This window comes from Carassius auratus, chromosome 14 (assembly GCF_003368295.1).
Source record: "Carassius auratus strain Wakin chromosome 14, ASM336829v1, whole genome shotgun sequence".
Taxonomy (NCBI): Eukaryota; Metazoa; Chordata; class Actinopteri; order Cypriniformes; family Cyprinidae; genus Carassius; species Carassius auratus.
The window spans coordinates 10,560,489-10,578,146 of record NC_039256.1 but is presented as its reverse complement, the minus strand read 5'-3'; the positions used below and the strand labels follow the sequence as shown (position 1 = coordinate 10,578,146).

The following is a 17,658-nucleotide window of genomic DNA, read 5'->3' as shown; positions in this document are numbered from 1 at the left end:
ATATATATATATATTTTTTTTGGCATTTGAACACAGGTCATTTTTCATTTTATGGGAAAGACCAACATGAACCTCCTCCAGATCATGTCTTTTTTTTTGTCTTCCATGAAGGAAAGATTGACTTGTGGGTGAGTAAATGAAGACACAGTTTTCTTATTTGGCAGAGACATTCCTTAAAAATAGCTACATGTGTTTTTATGATCTGTTTAAAATCAATATCCCTGTTCAGTTCTAATGCAGATAAACTGTATTAGGAAAGTACGGTGAGCTATTTAATAAGTAAAGTATTTTAGGGCCCACAATTTCGTCTATGCCACTCAGAACTGGGGCACATCAGTTCTAAATTCATCATGTATCCAGAGATATCTGGACCTTTGCACCAGTACTGCAGGCACTCTCTCCAGACCCCAAGGACTCAAATGGGGCATCCATTCTCCATCACACCCTGCTCCTTATGTGCTACAAACCCAGCAAAAACAATTCAAATCAGCACTAACTTCAACTCATCTAGGCCGACCATTTCGCATGGTGTTCCATAGGTAGCTTAGAGGACTTACCTCTGTCTGTGTCATAGAGGTAGACAAACTTGTCCCACTTGTAGTGAGACAGGAGACTCAGGACGGCCCCCTTCAGTGGAGGGCGCATCTGGATGACAAACTGCACGTCTGAGTCGATGGGGTAGCTGGGTGTGACGAAGGAGGTGTGGAGGGCCCCGCAGAAGGAGGTCAGTGTGTTCATGGACTTCTTGTCATAGAAGCCGAAGATGGCATACACCCCTCTGGAGAACTGCGAACAAACTGTAATCAGAGCAAGACAAGTTTGCTTAGTTTGGTTGACATAGTGACATAGTAAATTACATAGTAAACAGTAAAAAGTGTCCAAAAACAACTGCACAATTCCAAACCAGCCCTACCAAATGGAAACCAATGTTGGCATGTGAATAATTGCAACAATAGGGAAATGTGTACAAACATGGAAATTTGTTTTGACAACGTGAATATAAGCAGAGAGACAATTGCATTATTTCCAGCAGATGAAAGTGCTGTGTTTCATATGACAGTGAGAACCCATCAATACACTCTTGCCTTAAACAAAACACAAAACGTCACGTCTGATTGGCTGTTACTTATTGTCCCAAAACACTTGAAGCAAATGAAGCATAATTATGCACATCTCTATGAACCGATGACATCCTATTACTGACACAGAAATATAACAGTTTTCAGATAACCTCTGCTCATTTGAGTTATTACAGTATTTAGTCAGGGGCAACAACATGGCTAGTTGTGTATGCAAGAAGTAATGCAAATTTGTATATTAATATAGATGCTAACTCTTAAAAATATTAAAAAATGCTCATTATAATCAGTGTTGTGCAAGTTACTTCCAAACTGTAATACATTATAGATTGCTTGTTACTGTGATTTAAAAGTAATTCCTTACATTACAATATTACTGTATCAGAACCGTAATGCGTTACATGATTCCTGTATTACTTTTGAGTTACTTTCACCAAAATAACTACAGAAGTAGAAGTTAACATTCTATTATGTCAAAATGTACTGCAGAGCATTTTACATCCAGTAGAGCACGATATGGTGTAGCATAATGAATGTGGGCTATCCAGGCTACTAACAACATAGATATAATTGGCAAAGTGAACAATCAAGACAATGCAAGAAAGGATGACAAATGTTCCAAGTCTGTTAAAAGTATGGCAGAGGTAAAGTGATTATCTGGCAATATCTGTGAATTGTTTGGGTCTACTCTATTCATATTACACACAACAGGACTATATGTAAACTCTAATGCCATATGAAAAAAGGACAAGATGTGCATGCCATTTTCATCCATTAACCGCTTTTCCACTGGCCAGTGTGAGCCGGGGCTAACAGTAAACCGGGCAGAGCTAATAGCCTCGGACCTAGGGCACAGAGGCTGAAATCATGCCGCATCATGCCATTATCCTCGCTGGCATGATCCTCGGAAAGTTCCACCAGTGAGAGAGATGAATAAAAAAAAAAAAAAAAATCGCTGAACAAATATATCAAAAGCTGTCGTTTAGTCTTTATTGTAAATGCATATTTGATTCGTTAATGTCTTGCTGTTTTTTTTTTTTTTTTTTCAATGTAAAAATTACATTTTGGGCTAAAAGTGTGTTGTGTTGCAAGCGTAACTGAACATGTACTGAGTAAAATATGACTGAAAATGTATTAGTAAAGCCTTACGCTACTGGGTTACAGCAAAAAGTAAAATGTTACTGTAATGCATATCTGTGGCTAAATTAACAGAATGTGAGAAGAAGCATCCAAACTGGTTGATCAGCATTGTATTTTTATTTTATTTATTTTTGTATTATATATTTTTGCATTTCTATGTCCATAATTCACTACTGGCTTATGGAATTCTGTGAAATATCCTAGTTACCACATGTAGACATAAGTGGACTTCTACACAACATTAACACCTCTGCCATGCTTTACTTCAACAACAGTATGATTGGTAATGTTACAAAAGTACCTCTAAAAAGCCCATTTAACTCATTCCAAATATAGGTGTTTTAAACAATTCTAGCCCTTTTGCTGACTCCCACCAGACTGAACCTCTGAATTAGACCACTCATCCCTTCAACTACAACCTTTCTCTAAAGTCCCGCGCTTCATAGACATGTCAGCCAACCACAATGTGCAAAAATGATTTAGAGACAGAATGTTTATTTATTTATTTATTATTTGCTTTACTCTAGAGGGCCTGCTAATGTAGAAGAGAAGTTCATGTTGTTCCTGAAAAATAAAAAAGTAACACTCATTCTCTCATTTATGCCTATAATCAAAATATAACCAGGATGGTGATTCAAAATCCTTGTCTTCTCTATATTGCTCAACAGCTGGTCATCCATACAGCTGCATTACTCTTGCACATATGTGTGATAACAGGCCTGCAGTGGAGTGACAATTATACTGTGAAAGGCCTAGTTAAGCTGCCCATCTCCTCACTGGCTCTGTTGGTCTTCAACATTTCCCACAGTTTACTCTTAATTTGGTCCAGTTCTGACACAGCATTTCTCCTGAGGGATAGGAGCTGGCTGCTTCCCTTCCATCAGTTGTCCTGGACTTATTAGGACAGGCTTTGAACAAACTCAGCCAAATACATAAATTATGTCAGATGCCTCTGCATGCAGTCGTCTCTCAACTCCAACTAAAGCCTGTTTGTGTTGGCCTGTCTACCCCAACCATCTGCGTGTTTTCCTAAGCTTACTTGTTTCAGGTCTGGCACCTTTCTTTTCCTGAATAACTCTCTCCTCAAACCACAACTCTCAGTATCACTTGATATACAGAATAAGTTTGGGTTTTCCAAAGAAAATATTTCCACAGAGATATTGTTGCTTATCCAAAATAATCATAATCTAAGTATTACATAAATTACACTACTTAACCCTCTGAGGTTTAAGAGTATTTTTGGGGCCTGGAGAAGTTTTGTCATGCCCTGACATTTGTGCTTTTTTTAGTTGCTTATACAAATCTAAATGGCTAAAATCTAATATCACTATAATCAGCACAAACTGAGATAGAATAATAATATGTGAGCAGCATATATGTACCTGATTGTGTTTTTGAGAAGAAAAAAAAAAAAGCGTGGTTAGTGAAAAACTAAAAATGTTAAATCACTCGAATAAGGCCATAAAACACATACAGAACATTGGTTTCCTGGACTTTTGAGAACTGGAGCTTGTGGTCTAGAATGTTTCTTTCTAAATGATGTGAAAATGATCTTGTTTACTCACTCACAGAAAACAATATATTGATTTAAATTTTCCAAGACACTTTTTGTTGGTAAGAGTCAACTATCATGGATATCATTGTGATTTACACCTGAGAATACAAAATCCAGCATAATGAGCTGCATAATGAGCTGCATAATGAGCTGCATAATGAGCTGCATAATGAGCCGTTCAGTCAGCTGTGTCACTCAGAGGGAGGAGTTACAAGAAAGAATCTGAGGACAAAATAAATGTATAGATTTTATGTTTGTAGTTTATTTAGAATATATTTAATTATCCCACAACATAATTTAATATTCACTTGCGAGTGCAGATAAACAGTTTATTTGGAACAATCAAAGCTGACTTTCAATTATTTGCATCATTACTCCAGTCACACAATCTTTCAGAAATCCTTTTAACAATCTTATTTTCTAAAAAAAAAAAACAAAAAAAAAAATTATTATTATTATTATTATTATTATTATTATTATTATTATTATTATTATTATTATTAATTATTATTAATTATTAATGTTGAAAAAAGCTGAGAATATTTCCTGAGAACACCTGAGAAGGTTTTAAGGGGATAAATCGAAAGAACAGCATTGTTTGTTACATTTGTTACAATTACATTTATTTGTTAAATTGATATTATTTACATCAAGCTTTTGAATGGTATAGGAGTATATATTGTTATTGAAAATTCATAATGTTTCACTTGATAATACATTTAGTCAGGAATTATAGTTTGGAAAAAGTCTAACTAGTAAAATGTTTACACATTATGTGAAAACTAGTACAAGTATATAAATACATAAAAAGAGACTCACTCATGTTTATGATCTCTGCTGAATAAAGCACTTCATTCTTTTTTCTGAGGAAATCCAAATCTGAAATCCTGATGTAATCCACATCACATCTTTTTGGGGTGAATTATGTCTTATTCCTCTCATCGCGAAGCAAACAGTAAAAAAAAAACTGTGAACTGTCTCGCTGCTTTGTTTTCTATTGTGTGGGCGTATCAGTGAAACATTATAATCTCAAAAGCACGTTCAGTGCGAGGCCGTGGTCGGTCACATTAAGCAGCCTTGAACTACTCTTAAGACCATTCATTGCAATTTGATTAGTGAAAAAGACAAAATAACAAGTTGGACAATATTGCACAATATGTTTTTGAAAAAGGGCTACGCTAATGCAACTGGTTTTCTTCAAGACAGCCACACACTATAAAAAAAACAACAAAAAAAAAACTTGAATGTCCCGATCAAAAACACAGGAAAGAAACACACAGAAATTAGCAATATCATATCTAAGTACAGTATTGTTCAAAATAATAGCAGTACAATGTGACTAACCAGAATAATCAAGGTTTTCGTATATTTTTTTTATTGCTACGTGGCAAACAAGTTACCAGTAGGTTCAGTAGATTCTCAGAAAACAAACAAGACCCAGCATTCATGATATGCACGCTCTTAAGGCTGTGCAATTGGGCAATTAGTTGAATTAGTTGAAAGGGGTGTGTTCAAAAAAATAGCAGTGTGGCATTCAATCACTGAGGTCATCAATTTTGTGAAGAAACAGGTGTGAATCAGGTGGCCCCTATTTAAGGATGAAGCCAACACTTGTTGAACATGCATTTGAAAGCTGAGGAAAATGGGTCGTTCAAGACATTGTTCAGAAGAACAGCGTACTTTGATTAAAAAGTTGATTAGAGAGGGGAAAACCTATAAAGAGGTGCAAAAAATGATAGGCTGTTCAGCTAAAATGATCTCCAATGCCTTAAAATGGAGAGCAAAACCAGAGAGACGAGGAAGAAAACGGAAGACAACCATCAAAATGGATAGAAGAATAACCAGAATGGCAAAGGCTCAGCCAATGATCACCTTCAGGATGATCAAAGACAGTCTGGAGTTACCTGTAAGTACTGTGACAGTTAGAAGACGTCTGTGTGAAGCTAATCTATTTTCAAGAATTCCCCGCAAAGTCCCTCTGTTAAAAAAAGGCATGTGCAGAAGAGGTTACAATTTGCCAAAGAACACATCAACTGGCCTAAAGAGAAATGGAGGAACATTTTGTGGACTGATGAGAGTAAAATTGTTCTTTTTGGGTCCAAGGGCCACAGGCAGTTTGTGAGACGACCCCCAAACTCTGAATTCAAGCCACAGTACACAGTGAAGACAGTGAAGCATGGAGGTGCAAGCATCATGATATGGGCATGTTTCTCCTACTATGGTGTTGGGCCTATTTATCGCATACCAGGGATCATGGATCAGTTTGCATATGTTAAAATACTTGAAGAGGTCATGTTGACCTATGCTGAAGAGGACATGCCCTTGAAATGGTTGTTTCAACAAGACAATGACCCAAAACACACTAGTAAACGGGCAAAGTCTTGGTTCCAAACCAACAAAATTAATGTTATGGAGTGGCCAGCCCAATCTCCAGACCTTAATCCAATTGAGAACTTGTGGGGTAATATCAAAAATGCTGTTTCTGAAGCAAAACCAAGAAATATGAATGAATTGTGGAATGTTGTTAAAGAATCATGGAGTGGAATAACAGCTGAGAGGTGCCACAAGTTGGTTGACTCCATGCCACACAGATGTCAAGCAGTTTTAAAAAACTGTGGTCATACAACTAAATATTAGTTTAGTGATTCACAGGATTGCTAAATCCCAGAAAAAAAAAATGTTTGTACAAAATATTTTTGAGTTTGTACAGTCAAAGGTAGACACTGCTATTTTTTTGAACACACCCCTTTCAACTAATTGCCCAATTGCACAGCCTTAAGAGCGTGCATATCATGAATGCTGGGTCTTGTTTGTTTTCTGACAATCTACTGAACCTACTGGTAACTTGTTTGCCACGTAGCAATAAAAAATATACTAAAAACCTTGATTATTCTGGTTAGTCATATTGTACTGCTATTATTTTGAACAATACTGTATTTGCATTTGAAAATTAATGCAATCATCAACAATAAATCAAATATAAATGAAAACTGCATAATGAGTGAAATGTGGACTGTGAAGCTTTGAGGGTGCTGATGGAAGCAACTACTGCATCTTTGCTTTGATCATGGTAAAGAATATGTTCCAGATGGAGCATATTAGTTCTGGAATAGCACATTAGTCAAGCTCACATCATCTAACACTCAGATGATCCAAGTCTACCTAAAGGAATACGATGGCAATCATAATTCCCTTTATAAGATCCTTTTAGTGATTATTCAGCAGCTACCGCTTTGCTCAGGAGCTAATCACCCACCTCCATCCCCAACTCCTCCTCTCGTCCAGTAAAGACTTGGCATTGGATATTTCGCATTGAGACCACAGACCACTGAATTATGTTGTTATGTAAAATAATAACTTAGAACATTACTGATAGCTGCTAAATTAATCATTAATGTTGGTTCTGTTCTGTTTACCCTAGGGGGACAATTTATGTTCTCCCTGTTCCTATCCATGTTAACATAAGATAGGAACAGAACCATAACCTCAACCTAAAATGTATTCTAATTGTAAGTTATCTTTGATTAAATTGGTCCTGACAGAAATGTAGCATTTGATAAAATTTTTTTTTTTTTTTTCAACATTTTGCACAAAATGTTGCAATATATAAAAACTTACCTGCATTCAAGTGTTAAAAGTGATAAAAGATCAAATTAAGAGATAGATTAAAACTGATTTATTTATTCATTTAAACATAGAGATTTTTTTCCTTTATTTTGATATATTGTTCAGATATTCAAACGGTAAAAAAATGCTGGCCGTAGCTGGCAACTTTTTTCAAGAATGCTGGCAAGGAAAGAGCTATGAAACATTTTCCGAACCAGTCAGACGAATTGCATAGCAAAATCAAGGCCCATCCAAAAAGATTTTAGCTAGGATCACGTGACCGGAGCAGCTTCTGTTGCACAAAAAGATTAGAGTGGTGATGCTTTTTCGAAAAAACCAGTGTAAACAAACATTGAAGAAGAGTTTCCAGGAGAAGAGAAGAGAGTGGATGCTGAGTTCTTGTTAATGTTGCTATATGATAACAAATTTATTCTCATGTTTTAATACAGAATAACATAACATTAAGTATTCACAGTAGAGCACCATCCGTTTTCTTCCTGTGCGCGAGTTTCATGAGTCAAAGCACGTTAACTATTTTTCCACACATGAAATATAAAAAAGCAAATAGATATGATTATGACGATATATTTTTTTGTATGTGCTTTGTAATGCAGCTCATGGTATTTTAATAGCAATAAAGGATATTTATGACAAAAATTATTAGTGTAGCATTATTTATCATACAAAGAGTGCTTGTGTCTGCTTATTAATAAAAATCAACTACAGATCACAGTCGGAAGTTATTTGAAGCACTCAATGATGGTTTAAAGTACAAACCTGATTCCCAAAAACTTGGGACACTGTACAAATTGTGAGTAAAAAAGGATTTTTTTAATTTTTCATATTAAATGTTGAAAGTGAGACATTTTGAAATGTCATGCCAAATATTGGCTAATTTTTGATTTCATGAGAGCTATACATTCCAAAAAAGTTGGGACAGGTAACAATAAGAGGCTGGAAAAGTTAAATGTACATATAAGGAACAGCTAGAGGACCAATTGGCAACATGATTGGGTATAAAAAGAGCCTCTCAGAGTGGCAGTGTCTCTCAGAAGTCAAGATGGGCAGAGGATCACCAATTCCACCAAGGCTGCAGCGACAAATAGCGGAGCAATATCAGAAAGGAGTTTGAAGTTATCATCATCTACAGTGCATAATATTATCAAAAGATTCAGAGAATCTGGAACAATCTCTGTGTGTAAGGGTCAAGGACGGAAACCCATACTGGATGCCCGTGATCTTCGGACTCTTAGACAGCACTGCATCACATACAGGAATGATACTGTAATGGAAATCACAACATGGGCTCAGGAATACTTACAGAAAACATTGTTGGTGAGCACAATCCAGCGTGCCATACACAGTTTCCAGCTATGATGCTATAGATTTTAATCCATATCTATACATGATCCAGAAGTGCAGGCGTTTTCTCTAGGCCAAGGCTCATTTAAAATGAAAAAAAAAAAAGTGGTTAAAACTGTTAAAGTGGAAAACCGTGCTGTGGTCAGACGAAACAAAATTTGAAGTTCTTTTTGGAAAACTGAGATGGCATGTCGTTCGGACTAAAGAGGACAAGGACAACCCAAATTGTTATCAGCGTGAAATAGACTTTAGACCCTGCAATATATATATATATATATTTTTTTTTTTACTTTTTGAAACTACATTGTTTTGGGTGAATTACACTTCAATTGATGCAAAGAAATTTATTGGGTTTTATTAAAAATCCTAATTTGTGTTTTGTAACTGAGCAAAAGTCTTATGGGACTGAGAATTTGATTGCAGAAATTTCAAGTGAACTAACTCTTTAAAATTATTCAGAGAGCATGGTTTGTAATATTATTGGGACCGCCGGCATGAATACCCCAAAGCCTTTCTTGAAGATTTCATGTTTATTTTTTTTATTTTTTTATCAGTGTGAAGTACAGTGTTTATACTCTGGTCTTGCTTTATACCTTAAAGTAATTCCACAAGATTGAGTCAAATCTTAGTGCTTGGAGTAACTATGTGCCCTGTTTTGAAGCACAAGCATTGCCTCATTGCTTTTCATTACACAGAGAGCCCTAGCACGTCACGTCACGTCACATTTTGATAACGTGTTTACTCAGGTGGGTGTGGGGCATGCAGCTGGGCTCATTGCAGCTCAGGGAACAGGGCTGAGCAATGTTAAAGGATCTCTGAATAGCTCAAGGATCCTTCCTCAGCCCCTCCATCTTTACCTTCTTGCCCCCGAGCTGCTAGCGCTCTCATTTCCGTGCACTCGTCAAAAGACTCAGCAGCTTCACACTGCTAATCAGGATGCTCTCTGCACTGCAGCAGGAACAATGCATTTACACATGATCCAAATGACCACGAGGCCACTGGTGATAAAGAGCATTAGAAAAGGCTCCATCCCAACGGCTGTGTTTGGGACTGAAATAATGTAATCGCAGTGTCATGCACTTGAAGCCATCTTTCACCACCATGATTGTACATGGCCCAGAGACCTAAAGCACATCGCAGCAAATGTCAGAGTCGATCATCCAGCTTTCGGTATTCACTGTCCTCTTCTGTCCTTATTCTTCTCTTCTCTTCTCTTCTCTTCTCTTCTCTTCTCTTCTCTTCTCTTCTCTTCTCTTCTCTTCTCTTCTCTTCTCTTCTCTTCTCTTCTCTTCTCTTCTCTTCTGTCATTCCACCTCTACAAACACAACACTCTCACAGAAAGATAGTCCTCTGGGGATTTGAGCAAGTAATTGTATCTGCTCTTGTGAGGAGACACGTGAAGTCCTTCAAACTGTATAGTCAAAATCCCAGCTGAAAAGAAATAATCCATGTCCTCATAATGATGTGTTCAGATGTGACTTTGCAAGGCAAATGCATTCAGATTCTGCATCGTCTTGCATGCACACGTATATTTTCAACTGGCCACAAAACTAATGTCCACATTTAATAATGTATCCTTTGGTGGTTTTGCTGTTTATGGTTACAAACTGGCTCAAAAGAACAGATAAATTTGCATCCTGAGTAAAGTGGAGCCCAATACTTGACTTTTTTTGTATGGACACTCACTCACAGGATACAACATAGTATTTTTCAGCATACAGCTGAATTCAAATTTAGTGTTTAGACATTGAAATACATAATAATACAAAAAAAATCACTGCATTATGAACTAGATTTATCCATAACGAATACATGTCTAAAAATATAAAAATATATAATTTACATTTAATTGTTAACACCAGCCTGTTAACAGAGCTGTCTTTGTTATGTAGCTCAATAAGGCTTAGAATAGAGTCGTCGTGTCTTGCTCCTCTGTCCAAGGGTCATGATTCACAGCACCAATTCCACCCCCCCAAACCCACACACAATGAACCATAAGTCTTCTCTATTCCCTTCAACATCATGTGACATCAGCAGTTGGTATAGTCCATGACTAATCAGTTAATCAATCAATATCGTGGTTATGTGTCCTGCTCTTTGTAGAGCATCTTACACTGGAACCTATGAAAATGTTAATGGGCAACATAGATTTACACTGAAATTTTCATAACCCTAAGCAATGCTTGTGCACAGAAAACAGAGCATGATGCTCTTATGTACATAACTTTTGTTATTGTTAGCAAATCTCTGTTGTACATTCCCCAAAATAATGAGCTTTTTATATGTTAACATTTGCAATCCTATATACTGTATGTGCGTATGTTTCCAATTGCAGAATTTAACACAAAATCAAGCAAGGTCTGCATTATTTTTGGCATCTTGCATTTCTGTCATACTTCAGCAATATTAGCAAAGCAAAATCCATAATTTAGAGCCCAAGCTAAATTATTCAATGTGTTTGACTGTATGTAGCCACTGTATTGCTGTATAGAGATCTCTCCAAATCTCTCATTCATGACCTACATTGTCTTTTCTTAATCACTGCCTGAAGAAAAGAAAAAATAAGTCTTTGCCTGGGGTTAATGCATTAACTGATTAGCCTATATTGATTTGTATCTTGTTTCACAATGTTCTGGGAATCATGGCTTTGTTATCATTAGAAATATTTAAATATGTCCAGGCTTGTATGCCTAGGAGAAAGAGAAAGGCATTTTTTCCAAAATAATAGCAACACCACAAGCTGTTATTTTTATTTATTTATTATTTTTTATTTTTTTTTCTTATTCCCGTTTGTGGTGAAGTCATTACAAGCACTATTTCAGCAGGAGAGCAGGTGTTGGAGAATTTTACAAGGCCAGTGTGACCAACTACACTGTATATTACACAAAGTAGCAGGGCATACACGAAGTATATAAAAAATACATCTTCCACAGTGTATGTCACCATGCATTGTCAGTCCAAACTCAAATGGCTTTCTTCCATCAGTGAAACACAAAAAGAGACATTTTAAAGAATCACACATTTTTCAATGAAAGTGAATGGATATGTGGGGCTATCAAGCATAACAATTGCAAAACATCATAAAAGTACCAAACTGTTTTTTTTTTTTTTTTTTTTGTGACAGCTAATTCATCTAGGTAAGAAATCTTAATCCAAATAATAAAGGTGAAGTGTTTAATTTCACCCAAAACTCCTAGCATTGGTTAACTCAGCCACTCCAGCAAACAGAGCAATGCTTTAAAGGCACAGAGTCTGTGTCATAGTGTCTACTCTTTTAAATTAACCTACAAGTTAAATACTTACAGTTGTCTCTGCACATTAAACAAGAATAGGACAAAGTGTTCTAACATACAAAGACTGTACACATAACCTTTAAATGTTATATTTCCTTGTTAAAGTAAAACAGTCTCTGCACAGAAGAAGTAATGACCACCAATTACAACAAATAGGGAATGTGAACATGCTGTTAATTCACTTAAACATTTGCTGCAATCCACTGTTGTAGCATTTCACCATTCCTGTTAGAATATCCAACACATCATGCATTCTCCACAGAGGAAATGAATTACAAGGGCAATGGTTGCAACAATCTCCTTCTACTTCTTCCCCCTTGGGGGTTTATGACTGGGGTTGATGCATGTACAGCTATGATATTCTGTAATTGGATTTTCAGGAAGCTGTTGACAAAGTCTTCCACAACTGCCTAATCCCCAATCAGCAGTGCAGCGCTGTGAATGTTCCTATAGCTGGGTAGAGAGCAATGGAAACATTGTAATATCAAATGGCATGAGGGGGTGCTGTGGATTTACTGTAGAATTTGGTATGCAATAAATACAGTTAATCTCAAGGAAGAACTAGGGAGAACATGATTTTATAATCTAACACATATATACTAGATGCATCTAGTAATACAGCCAGTGATAGTCCACTGACATTGAAACCAATTACTCTTTCCCAGAGACTGATGATAGTTATCAGTGTAATACTTACAAAAATAGGACCATGGTGTTAGATGGTAATACCATGATACTGAATGCTTATTTTCACATCCCATTGTATTTATATAGCAATCCAAAATACTTATGTGGTACTAAAAGTACCCTAATTCTCGAAAAAGCATGGTATTATCACTGTGCAGTTTCAAAAACATGGTAGGTGACATGTCCAAAAGTGGCAAATCCACTGTAATGCCATGGTCTTTTTAGTGTAAACATTAGTTTTCCACATTTTTATCTTATAATAATTTATAATCAAACTAAAGTTAAGCTACCATCTTGTTACAGTAGTAGTTGTAAGTAGCTATATAACAAACAATGTGCTAATTTAATCAGCAGAATCTAAAACTGTTATAAAAAGCTGTTTTTTTTTTTTTTTTTTTTTTTTTTGCAACAAAAAATAAATAAATAATGTTTTAAATGCTGTGTGGCATTTACATTTCGGTAAGCAAGTACGTCCTTAATGACCAGAAGCTGTTTGAAAGCACTGAATGAAGTTGCTCACACTTGCAAGATTTCAGGGTGGTTTGCTGTATGGAAAACTTTAATGCAATTTCTGTCACATACACAAAAAGCAGAGACTTGGACAAAGTGTTTCTAGCAGCTAACCTCAGCATATCATGCTAGTCGCCCCCGTAGCAGGAGCTGGAGTGGGCAGTGAGCCTCGATGAGGAGAGAGCTCAGGGGAAGTAGTCAAGGAGGCCATTTGCAAATCGCCTCTTCCTCTGGGTAACTTGCAGTTTCCAAGAGAGGCCATTTTCAAAGGGGAGAGACGAGAACTGTGGGTGGTATGTGTTTCAACTGAATTTCTTGCAAAGCAGGATGAAAAAAATGGCAGCTCAGATGCACCATTCAGTCTTTCTCCTTCTGTGCTTTTCTCTTTTTACTCAGCCTCTCTGAATTCTTAGAGGCAACTCACTCATATCACCCACATATCTATCCATTGCTTTCTCGTCCAGATCACCGATGCTAACCTGCAAACCACTGACCGGCTCTTGTAATATAGCTTTCACAGTAGAGGTGCTCTCAAATAATATGTAGGAATTCATGACAAGCAGTGCCTGATAAAAACCCAATCCTGGCAAGAAAGGGATTTGCATTGTTTGCTTGATTACAGGCATGAATTTTAAAGCAAGTCTCCCAAGGCGCTCTCTTTTCAGCTCTGGTGTTACTGTCCAGAATAACTAAACAGGCCACGGGTGGGAGGGGAGAGGACTCTTTAACCTTGAAGCTCTCATGTAAAGAATGCTCTCGGCTCTCCTCTACCTCACTCTCAAGCCTATTTTCGGTCTTTAAGAGTAAAGAATCCACTTCCCTATCTCGGGTTTCAGGAGTCCTTGCCGAGGTTGTAATGCTAGAGCAAAGAGGGACTCCTGGCCCTACTTCATTACAGGCTGAGCCTCAGAATCCCTTTATTTCAGAGCTTGGCAGTATGAATATATCTCTGCATTTCTTATGCCTTGCCTGCAGGCAGCCTGCAGATGTGTCTTCTAGGAGTAGCTCAGTGATTTGAGGTAAAAAAAAAAAAAAAAAAAAAGTACCGAACAGCATGAAAGGAATGTAGGCTGCTTCTCATTTTGCATGTCTACCACACACACACCAATGTACATTTCTGATCATGGGAAAGTCCCTACCCACTAACTACCCTTAAAGAAAAATGCCACCGTTTTTCCATATACCACTATGTTCTTTCCTCAGCTTAGATGAGTTGATACGTTCCTCTCCCATCTCAGTGCGTGCACTCAATTGCTGTAGTGCACAGTGCCACTATGCTAGCATGTAGCTTAGCACCACTCATTCCTTTGGATCCAAACAGGTATAAATTTAGGAGCCACCAAACACTTCGATGTTTTCCCTATGGTGGAAGAGCACTTCACAGCACTTCGACCTCGGCGCAGTAATATCATCACCTGAAAACTCCCCGTCTCCCTATAACTGTAAATACAACCAACGTGAGGAGTTTTCAGGAGTGATGATACTACTGCACCGAGGTCGAAGTGCTGTGAAGTGCTCTTCCGCCCTACATTATATTTATCATTTTTTATCTGCTTAGAAAATCGCCACGTTGTATTTTGTGTCACCATACTTACTTTTGAAACTACTCTTTAAACGGGGAAAACATGGAAGTGTTTGGTGGCTTCTAAATTCATCCCTGTATGGATCCTAAGGAATGAATGGTGCTAAGCTAAACGCTAGCATAATGGCTGCGGGCTACAGTGATTGAGTGCACTGAGACGGGAGAGGTATGTATCAACTCGTTTAAGTTGAGGAAAGAACATAGTGAAATATGGAAAATGGTGGCATTTTCTTTTAAAATCAGAGACCCAACTCCAGCCCCAAACCAACCCCCCAGCGATGTCCTAGTTGGAGAAAACCACTCCAAGGACAGTGGTAAAGACATTTCCCCTATCCAATCCTCTCCCTCCTCCATATATATAGTACTGATAGTATGCAAATTGGGTAGCAACCAAAGTCATCATGGGGTGAGGATGCAGTCGGCGGCGCTCAGAATCCTCTCATCACTGACTCTAGCCTTCATTAACACCATCTTTATTTGGCTCACACATCCAGCAGATCCTTGAGTCTGTGATACCAGTGGGCTGCACAGGGAGGATGAGAGCAAACGAAAGACAGTAATAGAGATAGAGGAGGCGGTGTGTTCACAAGAAGCTGCAGTCCAGCGTGAACAGCATTGGAGATGTGAGGGATGAGGAAAGAAAGACACGGTGCCTATGAGAGGCCCAGCTATTACCCAAGAGGCCATCGGGTTAACACAGAGCCCGGGTCATGGCCACAAAAGGGAACTCACAGGTGATGGAAGTGGCAGTCACTAGAGCGCTGAGACAACCAGAGTTTCAGAGCAGCTGACTTGAACAGAAGGGAAAGAATGGCTGCTTATTTTGCACAACCAAGTTCCCAGGTCACCCAAGCCAGCATAAAAGCACAATGAAAGGCTTAGGAGCCATTGTCCCTTTTCAGATGTCTTTAAACAGCGCTTCACTTCTGACAGATCACATTTCTCCCCCTTTCTTTTGCTTTTCCAAAAAGAGGGCATCTGAGCCAAGCCCACCATCAGGAAGTTCAAGCATGGAATCGCTCCAGTTTGTCTTTTCAGTTTGCAGCTGGACGGGATTAGCGATCTTTTCCGCCTGGGGTGAACTTTCTGATCCACATGAAAGCTTAACAAGAAAACAATCCAGCTGAGGAACTTTGGGGGAAAGCAGTGAGAGCCCACACAAGGAAAGAGGGAGAGAGTTATAAATAGGAGCCATGTGTCAGGCCTTGCATTTGCAGATTGACTTGAGAGTGACTTAATATTTCATTGCCTGTCACACAAACACAGCCACGGACACATAACGGCAAGCTGAGAAGTCTTCCTACGGAATGTACCCACAGTTTTTGTTTGCTGATGCGTGGGGTGGCAAGCACAACTGCTTGAATAAACCATTTCAAAAAGAACATGGGGAGAACATTGGTCATCACGATTTATTTTTAACTCAATGTCTTGGTTAGGGTCAATGCAATGCTAAAATTTCAGTAAACCACAAACTCCAACAAGCAGTAAGAAAATTTTAGTGCACAGTCAGCAAGACATTATCCCAGACTACACTTAGTAAAGTAGCACCTGTTTCAGTCACCTGAATGAGAATCTGATACACAGTGTTGCCAGCTTTGACAATTGTGACTATTAGGAAATATCTGACAACTGAAATCCGCAGCTCACCAACCAGAATAAAAAATTCCCCTCAAAATACCCATTATTTCCTCATGCATGTTCTCAAACACAGACCTTCATCACTTAGACTACATGTTTTTCTTTACTTGAATTCAGCTAGTCAGCTGGTTACAATGCAACACAGATGTAAACAGTATCATTCCACTCCATTTCATCAACTGACACAGAGGAATCAATAGAAATTGTATAAAAATTACAACACAGTTGGGTTGGGGGTTCTATAATTGTGAAAATGTCAATGAAAAGCTAGAATGTCAAAGATGTTGGACGATATTGATGTGCACAGTGGTTCTGCATTCTTCTTTTGTGAAAGCAGTCTTTAGCTTATGAATCTTGATCAATTTGACCAGTCTATCTGACACGTCAGTTAAAGATCAGTGGTAAATGATGATAAGCCTACACTTGGATGACACTGCTCTGTCTATCCTTATTTTGTGTCAAGCTCATGCAAGCTGCATTAACTTGTGGTATTGTGCTTGCTCATATCTTAAACCATTTTATGGTTTGCTCCTTGCACTGTAACAGAGAAAAGAGGGGGCAATGCATCTTAAAGCAAGAATTCAGAGCATGCTGGGTATCTTTAGCATCAAAATTTGAATTAAAGCAAATTACTTTGCATAACCTTGAGTTATTTTAGCATTGACAGGGTTCTGAATATACATCAAAAGCTTGGAATGATAAGAATATACATTAAATATTTTATTTGTAGCTGATGGAAGACTGCATTCTATGGATAGGTCATGAATTATAGTACATCACATTAAATATTCACATATTTAGCTATTTCTGGCCTATATATGTACAATCTTGGCGAGTGTTGGTGCAGACACAGAAAATGTTCTAATCGTGTCCATTTCAGCACATTATAACCTTGGGAAGCTAGATTTATATGGCAAAGCTAGACCAAATGTTCACTTCCTTCCTAATGATGTCATCTTCCCTGCAGGGCAATGGTTTAAAAGCTCTCAGTGGCCGTGGGATCGGTAGGATCAGCTCTCAATCCGGGGATCTCCATTAATCTTGACTGGGTCTGGAGACGTATGTGTGTTCTCTAAACAGAGACTACTGAGAGCTTGCCAAAATCATATTCCATAATAAACTTTATATGGGGACCATCTAAAAGCCACACTCCATTCAAACGGGACTTTTGTCATGTTTTGTGCCTTTCCTATGCCTCATAAAAGC

The 17,658-nt window shown here is 37.8% G+C and overlaps 1 protein-coding gene across 1 annotated transcript in view; it reads right to left on the bottom strand.

Annotated features, from left to right (window-relative positions):
- The window catches only part of LOC113113583 (glutamate receptor 3-like), a 101,629-nt gene that overhangs the window by 68,342 nt on the left and 15,629 nt on the right, over window positions 1-17,658 (bottom strand). The window contains exon 3 of the mRNA XM_026279859.1: window positions 558-797. Within this exon, the coding sequence (XP_026135644.1) occupies window positions 558-797 (240 nt within the window). The remainder of the gene's footprint in view (window positions 1-557; window positions 798-17,658) is intronic.